Source organism: Arvicola amphibius, chromosome 18 (assembly GCF_903992535.2).
Source record: "Arvicola amphibius chromosome 18, mArvAmp1.2, whole genome shotgun sequence".
Classification (NCBI taxonomy): domain Eukaryota; kingdom Metazoa; phylum Chordata; class Mammalia; order Rodentia; family Cricetidae; genus Arvicola; species Arvicola amphibius.
Window position 1 is genome coordinate 20,713,229 of NC_052064.1, and position 18,447 is coordinate 20,731,675.

At 42.4% G+C, this 18,447-nt stretch overlaps 1 protein-coding gene across 1 annotated transcript in view; it reads right to left on the reverse strand.

Moving 5' to 3' along the window:
• The window catches only part of Ptprm (protein tyrosine phosphatase receptor type M), a 670,047-nt gene that overhangs the window by 370,477 nt on the left and 281,123 nt on the right, over positions 1 to 18,447 (reverse strand). The window contains exon 6 of the mRNA XM_038315433.1: positions 2,508 to 2,682. Coding sequence (XP_038171361.1) covers positions 2,508 to 2,682 — 175 coding nt within the window. The remainder of the gene's footprint in view (positions 1 to 2,507; positions 2,683 to 18,447) is intronic.

Here is an 18,447-nt window from a genome sequence, read left to right on the forward strand (position 1 = left end):
AGCGACAGCAAAAGGACCTGGGCTTGGCTTAAGGAGTTGATTTCCCACGCACGTCTTCTTAGGGGATTTATAAAGCCTTTACAGCTCAGTTTCCCCATCTGTAAAACACTAGCACCCCAAAGATTACAGGGTGTTCAGTTATACATGAGTTGTCTGAAACTATAACTGTATTTTAACTTTTTTTCTGAAAAGGTAACATCATTTAAGTAGTAGAGTTTCACATATTAACCCTGATATTTGTGCCTGATCCAGTGGCTAAGGCCTGCACTACAGTTACTAGTGAGGCAGAGACGGGTCAGTTGCAGGTTCAAATCTAGCCTGAGCAACTGCAGTCTATGTGGAAATGTGATTATGGACATATAAATGGAGAAGGAGCCAAATCTTCTACCAGGGCCCCACACAGCAGCTGTCGCCAGCATTGGCAGAGCGCAGAGATGGAAGACAGGGGTAGCACATCCTGTCAATCAGCCAGGGAATCCCACGCTGTCCTCAGACAGGAAGAAGCAGTGCAAACACAGAACAGAAACCCATTCATCCCTCCTATCTAAGCTTTCTCTGGCAGGCTAGAATAGTCTATGTTCCTTCTAACTCCTGACAAATTAACTTCTCCGAAGAGGCCATTTTTAAAGAAGGGGCCACATTTGCAATGGATGGGAATAACAAAACAGGTGTCTTTATCGTTCCAGGGCCAGCAGGGCAACAGCTGTAGCTCAGACACAGGGAGATCATCTCAGAGAAGCACACTGAGATGGGGGTCAAAGAATAATAACAGAATGAAGAGTACAAGGAACAGCGAGAGGCAGGTGAGGAGGAAGAGGGGACCCTGGCTGGGAGCACCCAGGCAATTTCATCCACACTGAGAAGTCTAATTTCCCCTCTACGATTCCTTGACTCCCCAGAGAACCTTCAATAGGGCAGGGTCTGTGGAATGCTGATGAATTGTAGATCTGTTATGAATCTTAACTTTGAACTCAAAATTTCATCCAGGCAGCCTAATTCAAACTTTACTGCCCATAAAAATGCAACGTGGCAGAATATATGATTCAAGTAAATATTGAGAGTGTTCTCCCTTCTGCTACACATCTATCAGCGCCACGGGGAGTGGCTGTCAGGATAGGGTCCCTGATACGCCAGTATTGTGTCTCCTAAGCCAAGCAATGGGAGACAGGGACTCCACCAGACAGGAGTAGATTTCTCAAGCCCCTGCTAGGTTTTTTATGATGAAGGCTATGCCTAGCCACCCTGTTCAACTGCAGTGTGGCAGGATGAAGGGCTAAACAAATCGTTTGGCATTTAAGGTTTTAAAATATGGGAGGGTGGTCCTGTTGCAGAGTATCAAATGAAAATTACGTATACCATCTCGGGCAATATGAACACCCCCATCCTCCTCCCCACTGGGGCCTGATGCTCATTCACCACCAGTTTACTCTGTACAAACATGTGCTTTCTGCTGTTGAAGTTTCCAACAGTCCTATCATTAGGTAATACTATTCTACCTATTTTATATTGAAGACAATAGATGAAGAGAGGAGGTATATCCATGGTTTGTGTCTTCTTAGCTTATTCTGGGATGCAAACCCAGTATTCTTTAAAACCAGCTGCAAAGATAAATGTGTCACTAATAGGAACAGTCCACCTTGACGTAACCACGTTTGTGATCTATAATCAAGAAATGGAAAACAAACGTGTAACTGTAAGACACAGGCTCGAGGAAGTGGCTCGGCGAGTCTGACATTCTATCCCTACCGCCGAAATATTGAAAAATAAAATAAATAAAATATGAGATATTATTTGTCTCTCCCAAGAAGAGCAGGAACGGCCTGTCACAGTTGTCTAAAATGCCAGCATGGTGCACACGTAAGTTCAAATTATTCAATCTGGCACCAAAAATTGCATTACCAGCTTGATGGGATAAACTCCCCTGCCCACAAAAATGCATTAAATGAGATAAAGGAAAATTATTTCTTTTCCGTTTTTTTTTACCTCTCATCTCCCACCTTCTTGGCTATAATGACTCAATTTTCCAGTCACACGGAGTATAGGAAAAGAGAGTAACTGGGGCATTATGAAGGCTAAGACAGTGTTATCAACAGGGCCTTTTTATATAGACATTACTTCATTTTATTAACCATCTTGCTATCATAAACACCCTGCCTGGTGAATATTTGCATTTTAAGTGATTTTTCTACCAGGAAAAAAATTTGATCTTTTAAAAAAAAAATTTATAGGTTGTAATCTGTATCCACAGAACTGGCAGAAGCCCTGGTTGAGCATGCAGGCATTGCTCTGCATGCTACTAAACCAACATCAATCACATACGTTTTCCAAAAGCATTGCTCACATGCAAAAATGTGTACTTAAAATGCAATCCATCAATACAGCCTATCAGCCAGCTACTATTCGGAACAGGCAGGATAAAGTCTGAGCATAAACAAATAATGAACAAACAACTATGTGAGCATGTCTATTTTAATAGGCTATTTGAGGGTATAAAATACATTAAATACCTTTAACTACCAGTTCTGCGTAGTTTGATATCCCAACACCTCCTTCCGTACGAATCAAGCAGCGGTACTTCCCAGCGTCTCTCTTGGTCGTGTTGACAACATTAAATGAGGCCGTGAATCTTCTGGAACTAGTCACTTTTATTTCCTTCAGAGGAGCATCTCGGACATCAATGCCCTGTGTCAGACAGAAACAATATCAGTGGTCATATCAAGACAGTACGACACCTGATGGCAATTATCAATGTCACATTCAGTATTTATCCCCATGGGCAGATGTCCCATTAAAAACAGCAGTTCTTCCCCATCAACAAAACAAAGACTGAAGGCTCCAAAATTAAAGAGTGTAGAAATGTGTTGCTCATACCTTGTAAATATATTAAATTAAATGAACTGAGCAAGGGAGAAAAATATACAAAACCCCCCTTTTCACCTTTCTTTCTACAAATATTTGGTCCTTCATAACACCTTCTCCTATATTTTTATTCTTGGTTAGAAAACAAAATTAAGGCCACCAACCACTCTATTAGTAACCCAGTCTTTCTATGAACAAGCAATTACCAAGAATAACACTAAGCTGTATACCAGGTACCATCACCATGTTCTCAGTGATGGACCCGGAGGACTGACCCAAGTTTTATCACGATTTTTCCCATGGACACAAAATCTATGGACGTGGACCGGATAAATGCCTGATTCTGAAATACAGTGAAGGAGCGGTCTTTCTGTACGTTCTGTGCTCCCCAGTCCCCACGAGGCTGCTTCTACAGTGGGAAAGGTTTGTTTTTTTACTATCCCAATACACCAAGCCAACCTTTTATTTACAAACTCTTGGAAATCCAACCATTGCAAGAGATGAAAGCAAAAAGGGATGTTGACAAATTCAGTTCTGTATTTTTAATAAGTCTTGGGAAATCTGCTATCTTCTCTAGACTATTTTTCCATTAGTAGAAAATGATATCAAGCCCTATGTCCACTATTCATCCAGAAACCATGGTTGGAGTACCAAGATGTGCTATTATTAAATCAGACATCCAGGGTTGAACACTGACAGATAGACATCCACCAATGATGGCCTGAGAGGTGAAGGGAAGGACTAGTGGCTGGCAGAAGTCACAAAGGGGAGCGGCTGTACATCATACTGTGGATTTGAGGAAGCCATGTGTGCCTTGAGGGTTAACGGGAAAGTAGCCAGACAAGGGGTAATTGAGGGAAGACCATTCTAGTTATACAAACCAAAAAGGGAAACCTGATATGATTAGAAAGACAGGCTGAAGTGATGGTAGCAAGAGGAACTTGGATTTGAAGGTTGTACATTAAAATGTTTTCCTTTTCTGCTATACAAATGCAAGGCTACACAACAATAAAGCCCACCTGCATGGTTCAGTGACTCACACGGCACTAGCAAACAAACAAAACAGCATTTATGATACTTTGGGACAGTCAGTCTCAAGCAATGTGGGTTTGGGGATTAGCCTAACTCAGGTGCTAAGCAAAAATGTTATGCTTAAAGTGATGGACCTTTGCAGGGCTCCACTTTCCTTCCCTAACATAAGGGATGATTCAATTCACTCTCAGGGTCATTGTCAGACATGTGCAAGGTCACTGATGTAACAATTGGCACCACACATCCCCCTCCAAGCTCTGGGCAGAATGAGCAGTGAATTCCAGGAGGAAAGTTGTCAGGATGTCAACCCCCACCTTTGTTTCTGATACACTGGGGGCTGTAGCCTCAGACCACAGTGTGCAGAAACCATGGGCTGCTGATACTGAAGCCTGGCATGAAACACTCACCCAGTCACTAGCAAACTACAAGGCCCCCACGTGTTAGGTGCTGCTGTAAAAACACACAGGAGGGAGGAACAGGGTCCCCAGAGCAGTTAGCTTCCCAAGGACGGGTTGATTACAAGCTCTGTGCCTCCTCCTAGGCTGCTCCGGCTTGGACAGGGAGAGAGCAGTCAGGAGTGTTGCATTAACAGAGTTCCTGCGACTTAGAAGGAAACATCGGGAGTGGGGAAGAGTGGTTCCACCTGCATTGTGTTTGGCATGAGCTGTAAAAGCAGCTTTATTTATACCTTAAAAAGTAACAAATCAAAATATAAATTCTGACATGTCTTGATTTGTGTGCTTCACTAAATTTAAAAACCTTTATCTAACCAATAGCATTAAAAGATTAAAAAAATGACATGTCTTGATTTGTGTGTTTTACTAAACTTAAGAACTTTGATCTAACCAATAGCACCAAAAGATTAAAAAAAATAAAAAGAAACACAGTGAGAGTTAGTATTACCAATACATCCAAGAGGAAGAAATTCTCTCTGAATTCCATACATGTAATCTCTGGTAAAACCTCATAATTAAATATTGCTAACAGAAGAGACCTGCTACTTAAGCCTTTAAAATTGGAATGTTTCATTTTTCAAATTGAAAATAAAATCTAACTTCTTGTTAATGAGCAAAATAGTAAACCTTACTGAAAAACTGAGTATTAGTAAGCATTTATTTACTTACAGGGTGACAAAAATGGGCCAGGGGATTATCGGTTTTATTTACTTAGGTATATATATGTCCATAAGAATAAACATGTTTTAAAAGTTTTATTTATTTTTTACTTCAATAACAATCCTGCAGTACTTTTCCTAACAGAGGTGCACACTGATCCCTGACATAGCTTAGAGTTGTATCACAGTTACCAAGGGAAGGACCCCCTTTTTGCATTAATATTTCTGCTAGAGAAGGAGCCCTTGGGAGCCACTCTCCCTTCATGCTACAGTGTTACTGTGTAAAATACAGAGCTCCACACAAGGCCAGGGTATCCGTGAACTCTCAGAAAAGAATCCTTAAACAAAGGCCCCCACATACTTAACCACACAGAAAGATTCAACTTCTTTATGAGGAGCAGCACAGGGGCAGGGAAGCCTGAACCAATGAGCATCATTTCTGCTCTAGATCCACACAGGCAACCAAACCTCGCATCTTGCACAGACAGGCAGCCTTCCTCTAGCTATTTGAAATGTCCAGTACACAATTGCTAACTCTTACTCCTTTTGACTAAAGGATAGTCCAGAAGTTCTGAATGCCGCTCAGCTAAGAACCTCAGGCAACTCAGCAGGAATGAGGCTGGCAGAACGGGACCTCCGTGGCATCTATATTCCTGTCTCCTGAATGTAAGAATGTGCTCCTTTCCGTGCTGAAAGAAAGTCTGCACTGGTGAGGAAAGTAAGCACTTAAGGGACTAGAAGACACGCTGGGTTATCTAGGTGTCCTACAGCCATCACAGGGTCTTCAGGGGAGGACAATGGAAAGTTACGTGTGGAGGAAGAGTCTGTGGAGGGACAGGATGGGGATGATGTGATCTTCAGATGACAGGAGGAGCTGGAGACTCGACGTAAAGAAGCAGGCAAGGCACAAGTGGCCCCTGAGATTTCCAGACAAAACCAACCTAGCTGTCATTGTACACTGAGACTTTCTGATCTCCGAAAGTGTAAGACAGTGAAGCCCAGGAGTTTCTGGTATTTTGTTACAGTCGTAATAAGGAAATAATATAGCGACCACTGGGGTAAATGAAGTGCCACATGGCTTTTGATGGTGTATAAATTCCCAGAGCCACACAACAAACGTCTAAGGTCATGTTGAGTCTTTTGCAAAAGAAAGAGTTCAGCCCAAAGCATGACTGAAGCCAAAAAAAAAAAAAAAAAAAAAAAAAAAAAAAAAAAAAAAAAAAAAAAAAAGATTGACCTCAAAAACGTAGTGAAAAACAACATTCATCAAACAGACGTTGTGGGCTTGGCATGAGGGCAGATGTGGAGCAGAGGAATAGAATCAAGAGCCCAGGCATGGACCCTCTCAGGTGTCACCCAGAGATGTGCATCGGGATTATTCGACCATTTAGTCGGGAAAGAATGGTTGGTTTTTGTTGTTGTTGTAATTTTTTTTAGCTTTGCCACATGCAAGAGCTAAGTCTAAATCAAGCACCCAACCCTAGGAGCTAATACTACAAACCAAGAGAAAACTTTAATGATCTGAGATCTGGCTCTAGATCTCTGCACCTAGAGCTCTAGGTGCAGTGAGAGACCCTGCTTTGATAGACAACAGGAGGAGCAAGCAAGAAAAACATCTAACGTCAACCTTTGGTTTACACACATACAGCCACACCCATTGAACACACAAATACCCATGCAGACATGTGTATGCAAGCAAAAAGGAACCATCGAGAAAGTAAAGTCCACAGTGTGGGGAAAGACTTTGTAAATAATATAGCAGCAATCTTACAATTCATCCACAGATATTAAAAATTTCAATTCAAGATTGGGCAAATTGATGTTTATCTAACGAAGAAATGCAATGGCCAGTTGGCACACGAATGATGTTCGGCATCATCCGCCATTAGGGAAATGCAAATCAAAACCACGATGCCATACCGGTTCACGCTAGGCAAGACAATTTATTGTCAGGTACATGGAAAGCAGCAAGCACAGGACGGATGCAGGAAACTGGGACCCTTGCACATGGCTGCTGGGAATGATGGAAACATTGTGGAAACATCACTATTCTACAAAGAGTCAAAAATACAATTACCGCAGGACCCAGCAATCCTGTTGTCTGAAGGCAGAACTTAAAGAGGGTCTCAGAGACTTGATGCTATTGGTCAAAGCAGTACCAGTCACAATGATTAACATGTGGAAGAAATCTCACTATCCACCAACGGGAGAATCAATGACCAAGGCATGATATATACACATAGTGGAATCTCATCTGGCCCTAGAAAGGTAGGAACTTCCGATACTGCTACAATGAGGAAGACCCTTATGACGTTATGTTGAGTGAAACGTATTAGTCATAAAAAGCAAACACTGTATACTTACACTTGTGTGAAAAGGCATCTTAAAAACTATATAATCTTATCAATTAGAGATAAATATCATCATTACTTTAGTGTAATGTAGATTTTTTTTTCCGTGTCAGGTTTTATTTAGTTTAGTAAAAATTTAAAATGATGGCCCAAACCATACAGACAGGATTATATCTTCCTTTTAAACATTCGGTAAGGTCTGCAGGCCTTTTCATATTTTTTATATTATTAGATAGCTGATGAATAAAACATACATATAATAAGAACTTTGGTTATGAGACTCCAAATATTCAACAGAATGCTTCTATTTAATTTTGTGGTATCATGTGGCTTTTATAGGATGAAATTATTTTTCTTACTCGATAGGATTTTAATAAGAAAATTAATCTCACTTTTATTATTTTTAAAAATGGCTGTTGAGTTCTCAATCCTTAAGGGAATATCCATCATTCCTATAAGACTTGGGGAACATCTCAGAAAAAGGAGCAGAGAAAATGTAGGAACTCAACAGTGGGGAGGAGAACAAAGACACACAATCTCCGGGACACACCACCATATTGAACTCATGGACGCACAGTGGCGCAGGAACCAACACAGGCCTGCTCAGGGCTGGACTCATCAACCTGCAGTCATGGGATAGGGAGGAGCGCAAGGGGTCTGACTCCTGCAGTTCCTGGAAGATGATGACTTTGGGGGCAACAGGAACCTCTGGTTTAAGTAGAGGTGTGTCCATTGAGTTACCAATACTCCACGGGAAAGTTCCACATACATGAACAAGGGAATAGCCCTGGTTAAACTCAATGAGTCACACAAAAACAAAGTCGCACAAAAGCCATGATAGTGGAAGGGGACTTGCTGGGATTGGGCTTTAGTGGAAGGAAGAGGCATAAGGGAAGGTGGGTGGCAAGCATGAAAAGAACATATGAGTAATTTAACACTGTCAATGAGTAAATTAATACTGATTTTTTTAAAAAAATAATTCCCTATTAGATACCAAGGCCTAAAATATGTTGGACTCTGTATAGGACAAAGATTTCTTGAAATGTACATCTTTGGGAAATAAAAGTGTAGAGTTTTCAAAAAGAGAATATTGAAACCTTTTCAGAAAAGAGTCAGTGGGTGTTACCAAGTGCATTTAGCATGGGGAGCTACAAGAACATATTTAAATATGTGATATAGCAATTTACTCATAGTGATATATAGATAATATAGATATATAATCTATGCTTATAATATTACCAAGAATTGTATACAAGTCTAAAAATCCCATTTTGGAGTTAAAGGTTCCTAATTCAGGCAAGAGCTGAGGTTTAGTCAGAGGAGGAACAAAAGGAAAAACAAACAAACAAACAAGCAAGGCATCTCCTGGAAAAGAAGGAGGAAGTGGCTGTGTTCAGGATGAAGTGGCAATGTGTCAGTGTCTGGAAAAGCTGGGGGAAAGCAGCAGAAGAGGGGGAGCCCTGCAGGGAGGGACCGGGCATGTTCAGGGTCCCAGGACAGGCCAAAGAAGCCGGGGGAAATGTGAGAAAAGGGTGAAGTGGTCTCTGGGAAAAACAACAGCAGCAGCAAAAACAACAAACCCACTCATCAGATGGGGATTTCTCTTCCCATTCTCCGCAGTCCTGACATCACGCATCAGTGGGAGCCCCCTTGTTTCTGGATGTCGAAGAGTCAGAGAAACCCAATAGACGTGGGATTCGAGAGGAGCTGCTGCCAGAGGGATGCTCGGAGGAACACCCACATTAGCATTTAGGGAAAGAGGATGAGGGAGAGGAGGGAAGCAGGAAGAGACCTTAGTCTCTCTCCCTCTCTCTCTCTTTCTCTCTCTCTCTCTCTCTCTCTCTCTCTCTCTCTCTCTCTCTCTCTCTATATATATATATATATATATATATATATATATATATATATATATATACACATCTGCACTGTGGACCAGCTGCAGCAAATGCTCCCCTAGCTCATCCCACTCATTATGTAAGGTATTGTGCAGGCAGAAAGAGACAGAAATAGTTGTAGAAATAGGAACATCCCTACCTAACCCCGCCCACCTGACACACTCAGGGAAGACTTGGCCAGAAAGGTAAATGGTTTTCAGGGGGTGACTGAAGGATTAAATAAGATAATTTCCAGAAGCCTCTCAGTCTCCAGACTCACCCTCTCTGCCTGGAACTACTGGAAATTGTGAGGATCCCGGACCACAGGTGAAGCTTTCAAGGTCTCCTAAGCCCCTTGCCCTGGGGGCCTTTTCTACGGCAGCAATGACCAGACAGTGTAATATGTTAGAACCCTGGGCACTACCAAGAAGTCAGGAGCCTGTGGGGAGGTCACCTTTGCTACACCTACACAGCTGGACAGCGAGAACACACCTTGCGGGAGGAGCTAGCAGGATACCCAAGCGACATCTCCCCATCTTTCCCAGCGTGAGAGAAATGCAGTCCCACTAAACAGCAGTGCCTCACCTCTTAACAAAAAAGACAGCACAGTGCACAGTGACCAAGAAGAGAATCCAGAGAGTTCTTTATAATATAGGCTATCCTGCAAGACAGCAAAGACAGAACACAAAGCAGGGTGTCTCCCATGTCCAGGGTAATCAAAGGATCGTTGCTCTGACTTTTGTGAGCTTCGTGAAAGGGCCCATAATGACGGTGCCTGAGAGGAAATGGTCTCACTGGGTCGAACACGGCCTTTGTGAGTCCCAGAGCACTGTAGAGTGCGCACATGTTGCAGTGTGAGCAAGCCAGGCAGCGGCACGGATGATAATTTCATTTATGCTCACACACCCTTCTTTAGGCAATGGGCTCACCGAAGACTTCCAAATGAGCAGTGATTTACCACCAAAAGGAATCACATTACGTCTTTCAGGAATATCTATGCCATAATCAGAGCAATGATTGAAGGAAATTGAGGCCTAGGGAGTGAGCGGCAGTTTGAGTAAATTAATCAATCTCAGGCATTTTGGAGCTGTTCTGTGTAGCTGAGCCTAGCAGATGACAGGCACGGCCCTTGCTTGCATGGTCCCATGACTGAGGATGAGCTACACGGTCCAGTCCCTCACCGCAGAAAGAGGTGTGGCCACCCACTTTTAACCAGGCTCCTCTGAAAGATGTGGACTACATTCTCACCATTGAGGCCACTGAGGACCATGGGGGTGGAGGCAGATTTCCCCCTTTAACTTACATCATCCAAATGGAACCTTCCCTGAATAGCTCAGCAGATCTGGGTTCTTCAGCCCATGGCCTTTTCTGCTTGAAAATGAAGACACCGAATTGCTAACCTGAAGGAGAGCCACAAAGTACATTAGCATCTGCTGCTTTCCCTCTGGGAGCTGAGCCAGGGCCACGCCTGCCTTCCTTTCTCATGGGAGAGCCTCAGATTCTTGGAAGAGGGATAAACAAGGAAGCCCCATGATGAGCATGAGAAAAACAAAAACAAGAAAAAGCTGTGCTAGGTTTAGAGTTCATAGTCCAAAGACGGGTGTGTTTGTGTGTATGTGTGTGTGTGCGCACACGTGCATGAGAGAGAAGGGGTTGCGTGCGTGCGTGCGTGGGTGTGTGTATGTGTATGAGAGAGAGAGGGGGGGGTATATGTGTGTATGTGTGTATGAGGGAGAGATACACACACACCCCACACACACACAGAGAAGTCAGTGGAGGATGCCAAAGCCTCTCTTCTGCTCTCTGACTTCTTCACCCTCAACTCCTAGTCCAAACTCATAGCCCACTGTTACGGTTGCTATGCAGCAAGCTCTCCTGCCATCACCCTAATTTCTGTGCCTTTACCCCAAACATGCACCAGCTCTTACGGCCTCCTTTGACCAAGTTACATGAAACCACTAAATGACTTTGAGTAATTAGATCACTCCAGGATCTCTCTAGATAACTCACATGCTCTCAGGGACAGAGAGTAAACCCTGCTCTTTAAATCAGAGTAATGTAAAGCCACACTAGGTTGAGACATGTGCTAGCTGGAAGGCTTTCAGCAGTCTCTGAATGCTCAGATCTGTCAGAGAGATGCAGCTGTAGATGGGGAGCCGACTAAGACAATAATGGATGTGATTTTCAGCATTGATTTAGACAGTAAATGGTTCCTATAGCAACAGCAGACAGTCCACTTTCTCTGTTCCTGGTATTTTCTGTGTGGTAAGTGATGTTAAATTTATGCTTTAATATATATGGTGTAAAATACTCAAGTTAAGCCTGCTGAAGGCACCATAATTTTACCTCTTTACGAATCATTTTGTAGCTTTTATAGCTAATAACAAAACGGTTCTGATATGCAGTTGTGATTTTTCCCCCATTATCTATAAATGAAGCTAAAAGCTGCTGTAGACCCACATGTGACCAGTCCTTCCTCAGCAGCCAGAGCGATGCACATGTGAGCTCACACACACATAAACACAAGTTAAAATTCTAACTTAATTGGCAATTTAAATTCCTTACCAAAGTTCACGAGTCCTTGACAAATGTCTAGGTTTCCCACTGTGCTAGGCGATGAGCATTGTGGGTTAGGAGAGAGTTTCTAGACACAAGTATCTGAGCATGAATTCTAGCTACCACCCATGCACCCCTAGGAAAGTAAACAGGATTTCCCCAGGCCTCAGCTGCACCTCCTATATGTGAGAACAGAGTTCTGCAAGGATCAGTGAAAAAAAAAACTGCCAATAAACCAACAATCAAGCTCAACTATCACCTAGCAGAGTACCTATCCAGATGTGCTCTGTAAACATCATTATGTATGTTTCCAGCATCTGTAGAAATCAGTGATACAAGCAGAGTTCCTGTGATCTGACTCATTGGCTGTTCTGCCATAGATCAGAGGAGCCTCCCTGATCTCTGCTCATGAGACTCCTTTTGGCATCTCTCTCCATCTCTTTCTGATGTAGAAGGTTCTTCTGTCTATGTGTTGCTTTCATTGACTGAATAAAGAAACTGCCTTGGCCTTTTGATAGGGCAGCACTTAGGTAGGCAGAGTAACAGAACTGAATGCTGGGAAGAAGGGAGAGAAAGCCACCACCATGGAACTGCCTGGTCAGACATGCTGAATCTTTCCCGGTAAGCCACGACCTTGTGGTGACATACAGATTATGAGAAATGGGTTGAATCAAGATGGGAGAGTTAGCCAATAAGAGGCTAGAACAAATGGGTCAGGCAGTGTTTAAACGAATACAGTTTCTATGTGATTATTTGGGGGGCTTAAGCTAGCCGGGTGGCCGGGACAAAAAGCAGGCCCTCCCTCCACCAACATCTCTCTGTATCAAACTAAAAGCATCTACAATTGCCTGAGCTCAGAAAAGGACTACAAGAAATTATTAAACTTAGAAGTATTTTTTTTTCCAGATGGGGTAGATTATAACTAACCAAGTAGAATCATACAACAAACTCTCAAAAGAAAAAAAAATTACATCCATTTCTAGACCAACAACTTAAAAAAAAAGGTTTAAAATCCATGTGAGGTTGTATATTTTCCTCTAAGAAAGCACTCCCAAATTAGGCGCTCACGCAGAATTACATTTTTATAAACGGTGGAAGGGCTGGGGTCATGCAGCCCCTACTCTGGCAGAGTTATTGCCAGGGCTAAGGTCAAGCAGAATGGCTTTAGAAGTGTATTTCTATGACTTTTCTCAGGTCATATGACAATAGTTTTTAAAAATATAACTTTGAGAAAGTGTTATAAAAGAAAAATAAGGCTGGGCGGTGGTGCTGCACGCCTTTAATCCCAGCACTCGGGAGGCAGAGGCAGGAGGATCTCTGTGAGTTCGAGGCCAGCCTGGTCTACAAGAGCTAGTTCCAGGACAGGCAAAAAAAAAAAAAAAAAAAAAAGAAAGAAAGAAAAGAAAAAGAAAAATAAGCTACAGGAAAGAGTGGAGAGTGAAGATTTGCCGCCGACACGCCCCTAACAAAGTCTGTTTCTCTTAGTCTGTCTGGACCACTTTGTATGATGCCTGCTGTCTACTCGAAACCTGCAGATAAGGAAGCATAAGGTTTGACCCTTACATCTTTGTGTTAAAGACCTTTTCTGTGGCCAGAAGCCAGGGACTAAGCCAGCATCTCAGGATGTTTGTCTCACCATAAATTGGCCTCTGAGGTTCACCTGGAGAAGATATTTCATCTATAAAGTCTCAGAAAGCTCCACATATCAGCAAGTGTTTCATGGGCACTTACTGTCCAGGTGCTGGATAATACCAGTGTTTTGAAAGTCTCCTTCATGGTAACTACATTTTAAAACTAAAGTTTGTCTTGTGTTTACATGTATGCCTGAGTGCACGTATGTGTCTGCATGTGCTCCTACACAGGTACCACAGCAGGCGTGTCCATGTCGAAAGACAAATTACAGAAGAGTTGGTTTTCTCCTCCAGCACGTGGGTCTAGGGGGATCGGACTCATGGCATGAGGCTTGGTAGCAAGTACTTTAATTCCTGAGCAGTCTTGTAGGTCCTGGTAACTACATCTTATTTCCCTTTCTATTTCTAAGAATGGGTGCATACCATAAAATCGTTTGAAAACACTATTTTCTTGACTTATTTATAATAAACATCAAATTTCATATAGCCATAAATAGCTTCAAAAGTCAATGGCTGCATAATAAAAACAACTCAGAAAATACTATGGAAAAAAACAAGAGCATCAAAAGAAGTAAACTATACATGAAAAATATAAAATGTTTTAATTCTGTTTTTTTTCTGTGTGTGTTGTTTGTGTGTATGTGTGTATGTGTGTGTGCATGCGTGCACGCGCGCTCATGCATGTGACTATACATACATATTCTCTGAGGTGTTTTCAAAGTCAGACTTAAAAGTGATGGAGGTTGGTAACAACATGAAATATGAAATAAGGTCCCATTTTGGGTACTTGGGTGGTTTACATACACACATTTGATTTTAGTGTCTTGCGTGGTAAAATACCATATTTAAACGCATGCACTGCCGTATATGACGATACCTATCAACCATCTGCAAGAACTTCACAATCTCATAGCTTTACACTGCACAAAATGCTCCCTTTAAGACTGTAGGTAGAAAGATGGGTGCTCGTCCTATAGAGTTTTATTTACTTTTAGCTCTGGACTTTAGAAAAATTCCTCCCACATAGACACTGATCTCACCCACAAGGTGAGATAGTGATAAAAGGGTGTCTCTTAGGAGCTGGGAAGTTAGCTCAGCAGCTAAGAGTCCTTCCTGCACTTCCAGAAGATTCAAGTTTGCTTCTCAATGCCACACCCAGCTGCTCACAATTGCCTGTGACTCCAGCTCCAGGTGATCTGATTAACTCTTCAGGCCTCCGAGGCCAACATCACACACATGGCACACATTCACACAAACACATGTACACACACAAAAAATAAAATCTTTAACATTTCTCTTTATTACTTAGGTTTCATCATATTTATTAATATTTTGTGATACTTTAATAAAGTGATATTTAAAGTATGTTTCAAATAATTAAATGTTTCATGTAGGTGTGGACTGACATGTACCTGGACTATTCACGGACACACGGACACACAGACATCTTCCCTAAGTCGGGTCCTTGGTGTTAATAGTGTGACAGGGTCATGGTCAAATCTTTGAGGTACACATCTCCAGGTCACCCACATTTCAGAGGGGATGACACGGAGTTCGATGCATACACAGCAGTGCAATTAGAATAGAGACAGATAAAGGCTTCCACTATTCCTAACTACACAGTTCAGCCTGTAACGGACAGGGCTGATGCTCTACCTTATATGTTAAACAGACGTAACACCACAGGGGGCACCCAAGAAGCTCCACACTCAATGCCTACTACTGTGGGTGTTCTAAAGGCTGCCATACAGCAATAAAATATTTGCTGATGACTCCACTCGAAAGTACCCATATGTCCCCAAGTAAACATCCATTCTAGATTCCGAAATCTTGCTTTGTTCTCGGGGATAGTCATACCATAGAGGAACCTAAAAAATGTATTTTTTTTCTCATTCAATTTTAAGCATGGATCTCAGAATTACCTTAAAGACCCTAAGTGATGGCACGCAGAAAACCGCTTTAGTAGCTACTGCAGCTCCAGAGGCATTGTGTGTGGACTATCCCTCATGGGAGATGTTTGAAGAAGTTAGTGTTCAACTTGGTTCAGATTTTCAGATGTCTGCGTATAGACAATCAGTTATTAACAATATGACCTAGGGCTAGAGAAATGGCTGAGTGGATAAAGAACTTGCCACACAAGCTTGAGTCCTAGAATTTTGATCCCCAGAATCCACATACAAAGCAAGCGGGTATGGCAGCTGGACACAGACAGGGGATCCAATGGGCAAACTGGCGGGCTAAACCAGATGGAGTTGGTGAATTTCAGGTTCAAATGCAGACTCCAACTCTATAAATACAGTAGGAGACTCACCAAAGAAGACACGTGGAATCAATTTTGGTTGCCTATATGCACATGCATACACACCCATATGCAGGTACATAGGCACTTAAATATGCACACATGCACATATATACAAACAGGCACATATACACATAATGTAATATTATTAAAAATAACATCCATAGCTACAGAAGATACTCAGTTAAATCTCAGATATACCTGTGCACATAGTCTGAAAGTAAGTTTCAGAATAGCTTCATAATTTTGTGTGTGGTTCTTCTCCATAAGCTGCTCATAAAATAAACGCTTTCTCACGCAATGCCTACTCAAGCAGAAGTCATCAGTAATTTCAAAGTAACATTACTTGATCATCCCAAGATTCAACAACCAAATAGCAACCTGAGAGGAGGACAAACTAAAGTTTACTTAAGAACCCAGAGTCCTGTAAATTCAAGGGCTATCATGCCCCCTCTTGGGGCTATCACACCCCATCTTGTATGCACATGAAGAATTTCAGGTATGACAAAGGTAGATAATTAGGAAGGTTAGGGAAAGAAGAAAAGGAAAACATCACAGGGTCAAACAGGACGGATTCATCAATATTATCATGCTAATCTAACAGAACATGAAAATCATACTGAGGTGCCTATGTACAATTGACCCTCCAAACCCACAGGCTTTGCACCCAAAGTCTAAAAAAGAAACAACCAACAAATCAAAAGTATCTTGAAAGCCAGCATTATGGCTTCTGTCTCTCGTTCTAGCCCTTGAGAGGCTGGGGAAGTCCATTCCAGCCTGGCTCTATAGTGCAATCCTACAATAAGAAAAAGAAATTGTTTACTGAAGGCACATAGACTTTGTCCTTGTCCTTAGCTTCTGAGCAGTTCAGCACAGCCACCAATACACAGCATTGACATCCGGGTAGTTATTGTAAGCTACCTTAAGATTATTCCAGTGTATGAGACTATGTGTACAGGTTACATACAAACACTATGCCATTTTATATAGGGAACTTAAGCATCTGAGGACTATGCTACCTATAGGCTCCTTACTCCAGGGACATCGAGTACTGTTAAGGTACCAGTTACATGTTGGCTTTACTTTTTTATTCCAATTTACTACACTCATTAAATTTTTGCCTCAGCTCAGTTACTTTCAACCCTTGCTTCACAATGGAATCACCTGGACAACATTTGATGAAATACTGAAGGATGGGTCCCTCCTTCGAACCCATTAAATCAGAGCCCAAGAGTAAGCCTGATATTCCTTAATCTCCCAAGGTAACTCTATAGTAGAGGTAGGATGGAAAGGTCTATAGCAAGATACTCTCTCTTCCCCCCAGACAGACATCAGCTGTCTCTTTACATAATGGTACAACTGTTCCAAACCAATACTTCCTCTACTAGTAATGGACTGAAGACTGGAATCCCAAATTGAGTTGAAGCAAAGGATCCCACATCTAAAATATTTGTAAAACCTAGAAGCAAATTGTGTCCAATGTGCCCGCGAGTCCTGGGGAACATCCCCTGTCATTTGAGGCCTGGGAGCTCACACTTTTCATCGTCCCCTCCCAGGTGGCGTGCATGAGAAAGACAAGCGCGATAAATTAGTTTTCCCAAAAATAATTAAGAGCCGTACAGGTAATGCTGAAAATAAGAGTGTCATTTCTAAAAAGGTTGTAAACGCTTTGTGGAAAACGTTAATAAAAGATGTCTATCTCCTTCATCAAGCGCAACAGACAGCCGATCTGGATCTCATTAACACAAACATCCACCCACTCAGGCAGCAATCCTATATCCCTAGCGTGATAATTTCAAATACCTGAGATGTGGGATTAAGAAGAAGAGAAGAAGCTAAAGGCTCATGTGAGCTTCCACGTGCTACAGAAAGCTTTTAAAGTAGGTAATACAGAAGTTTCAGGAGCACAGGAAAAAATAAGGATGGAACGAGGACATGGGTGTCTAGAGTTCTAGATACATTCCTCCTTCCCGGCAGAAATGCCTTTGACAAGGACCAGGATGTGGGAAAAGGGTGGCATCGGGCAGAAGGGTAAGGCACACTCTGTTCAGTGGCCCTGGCAGCCGCCCCGCTCAGACCATATTCCTGCCTGACAGCCCCCATCGGCTCATCCTAGACCTTCAGCTACTTTCCACTCCCTCCAGCAAACAGCAATAAATGTGGTGACTAAAGGTGACAAATGATTTAAAAATTGTATAATTGGGCCACGTCACAGTCATCATGCCACCACAGCAGCAGTGTTAAGTACGGTATGAGGCAGAGATGGAACTAGCGCGGGAAGGAAAGCTAGAACGTGGGAGCCGCCTGCTGTGAGATAGGGAATAGGGAAGGGTTAAAACAGAGTGCTTCGGCACTCTGTTTTATATATAAATTATAAATATAAATTATAAATAAAATAATAAAATAGAAATGTGAAAGGCCTGGGGCTGTGTCTCTGGGGGAGCCCCAGTCTAGAATGCATAAGGACCCGAGTTCCATCTCAACAAGGTAAAAACAAACAACCGAAAGAAACTCCACACAGAACAAAGGACGGGGGGGGGGTGGTGTGGTGGGGGGGAGGGAGGGAAAGGGTACTCCAGGAGGGCTGAGGAATGAGCAGCCTGGAGATTAAGACTTAAAAGAACCAAGAGGCAATGCGAGTGGAGGTCACCAGGAGAAGAACACCCACCCCCATGCCCCGAAGTCCTGGGGTAGGGGGAGAAAGTCATAGACATTCACTTAATCTGTCAGA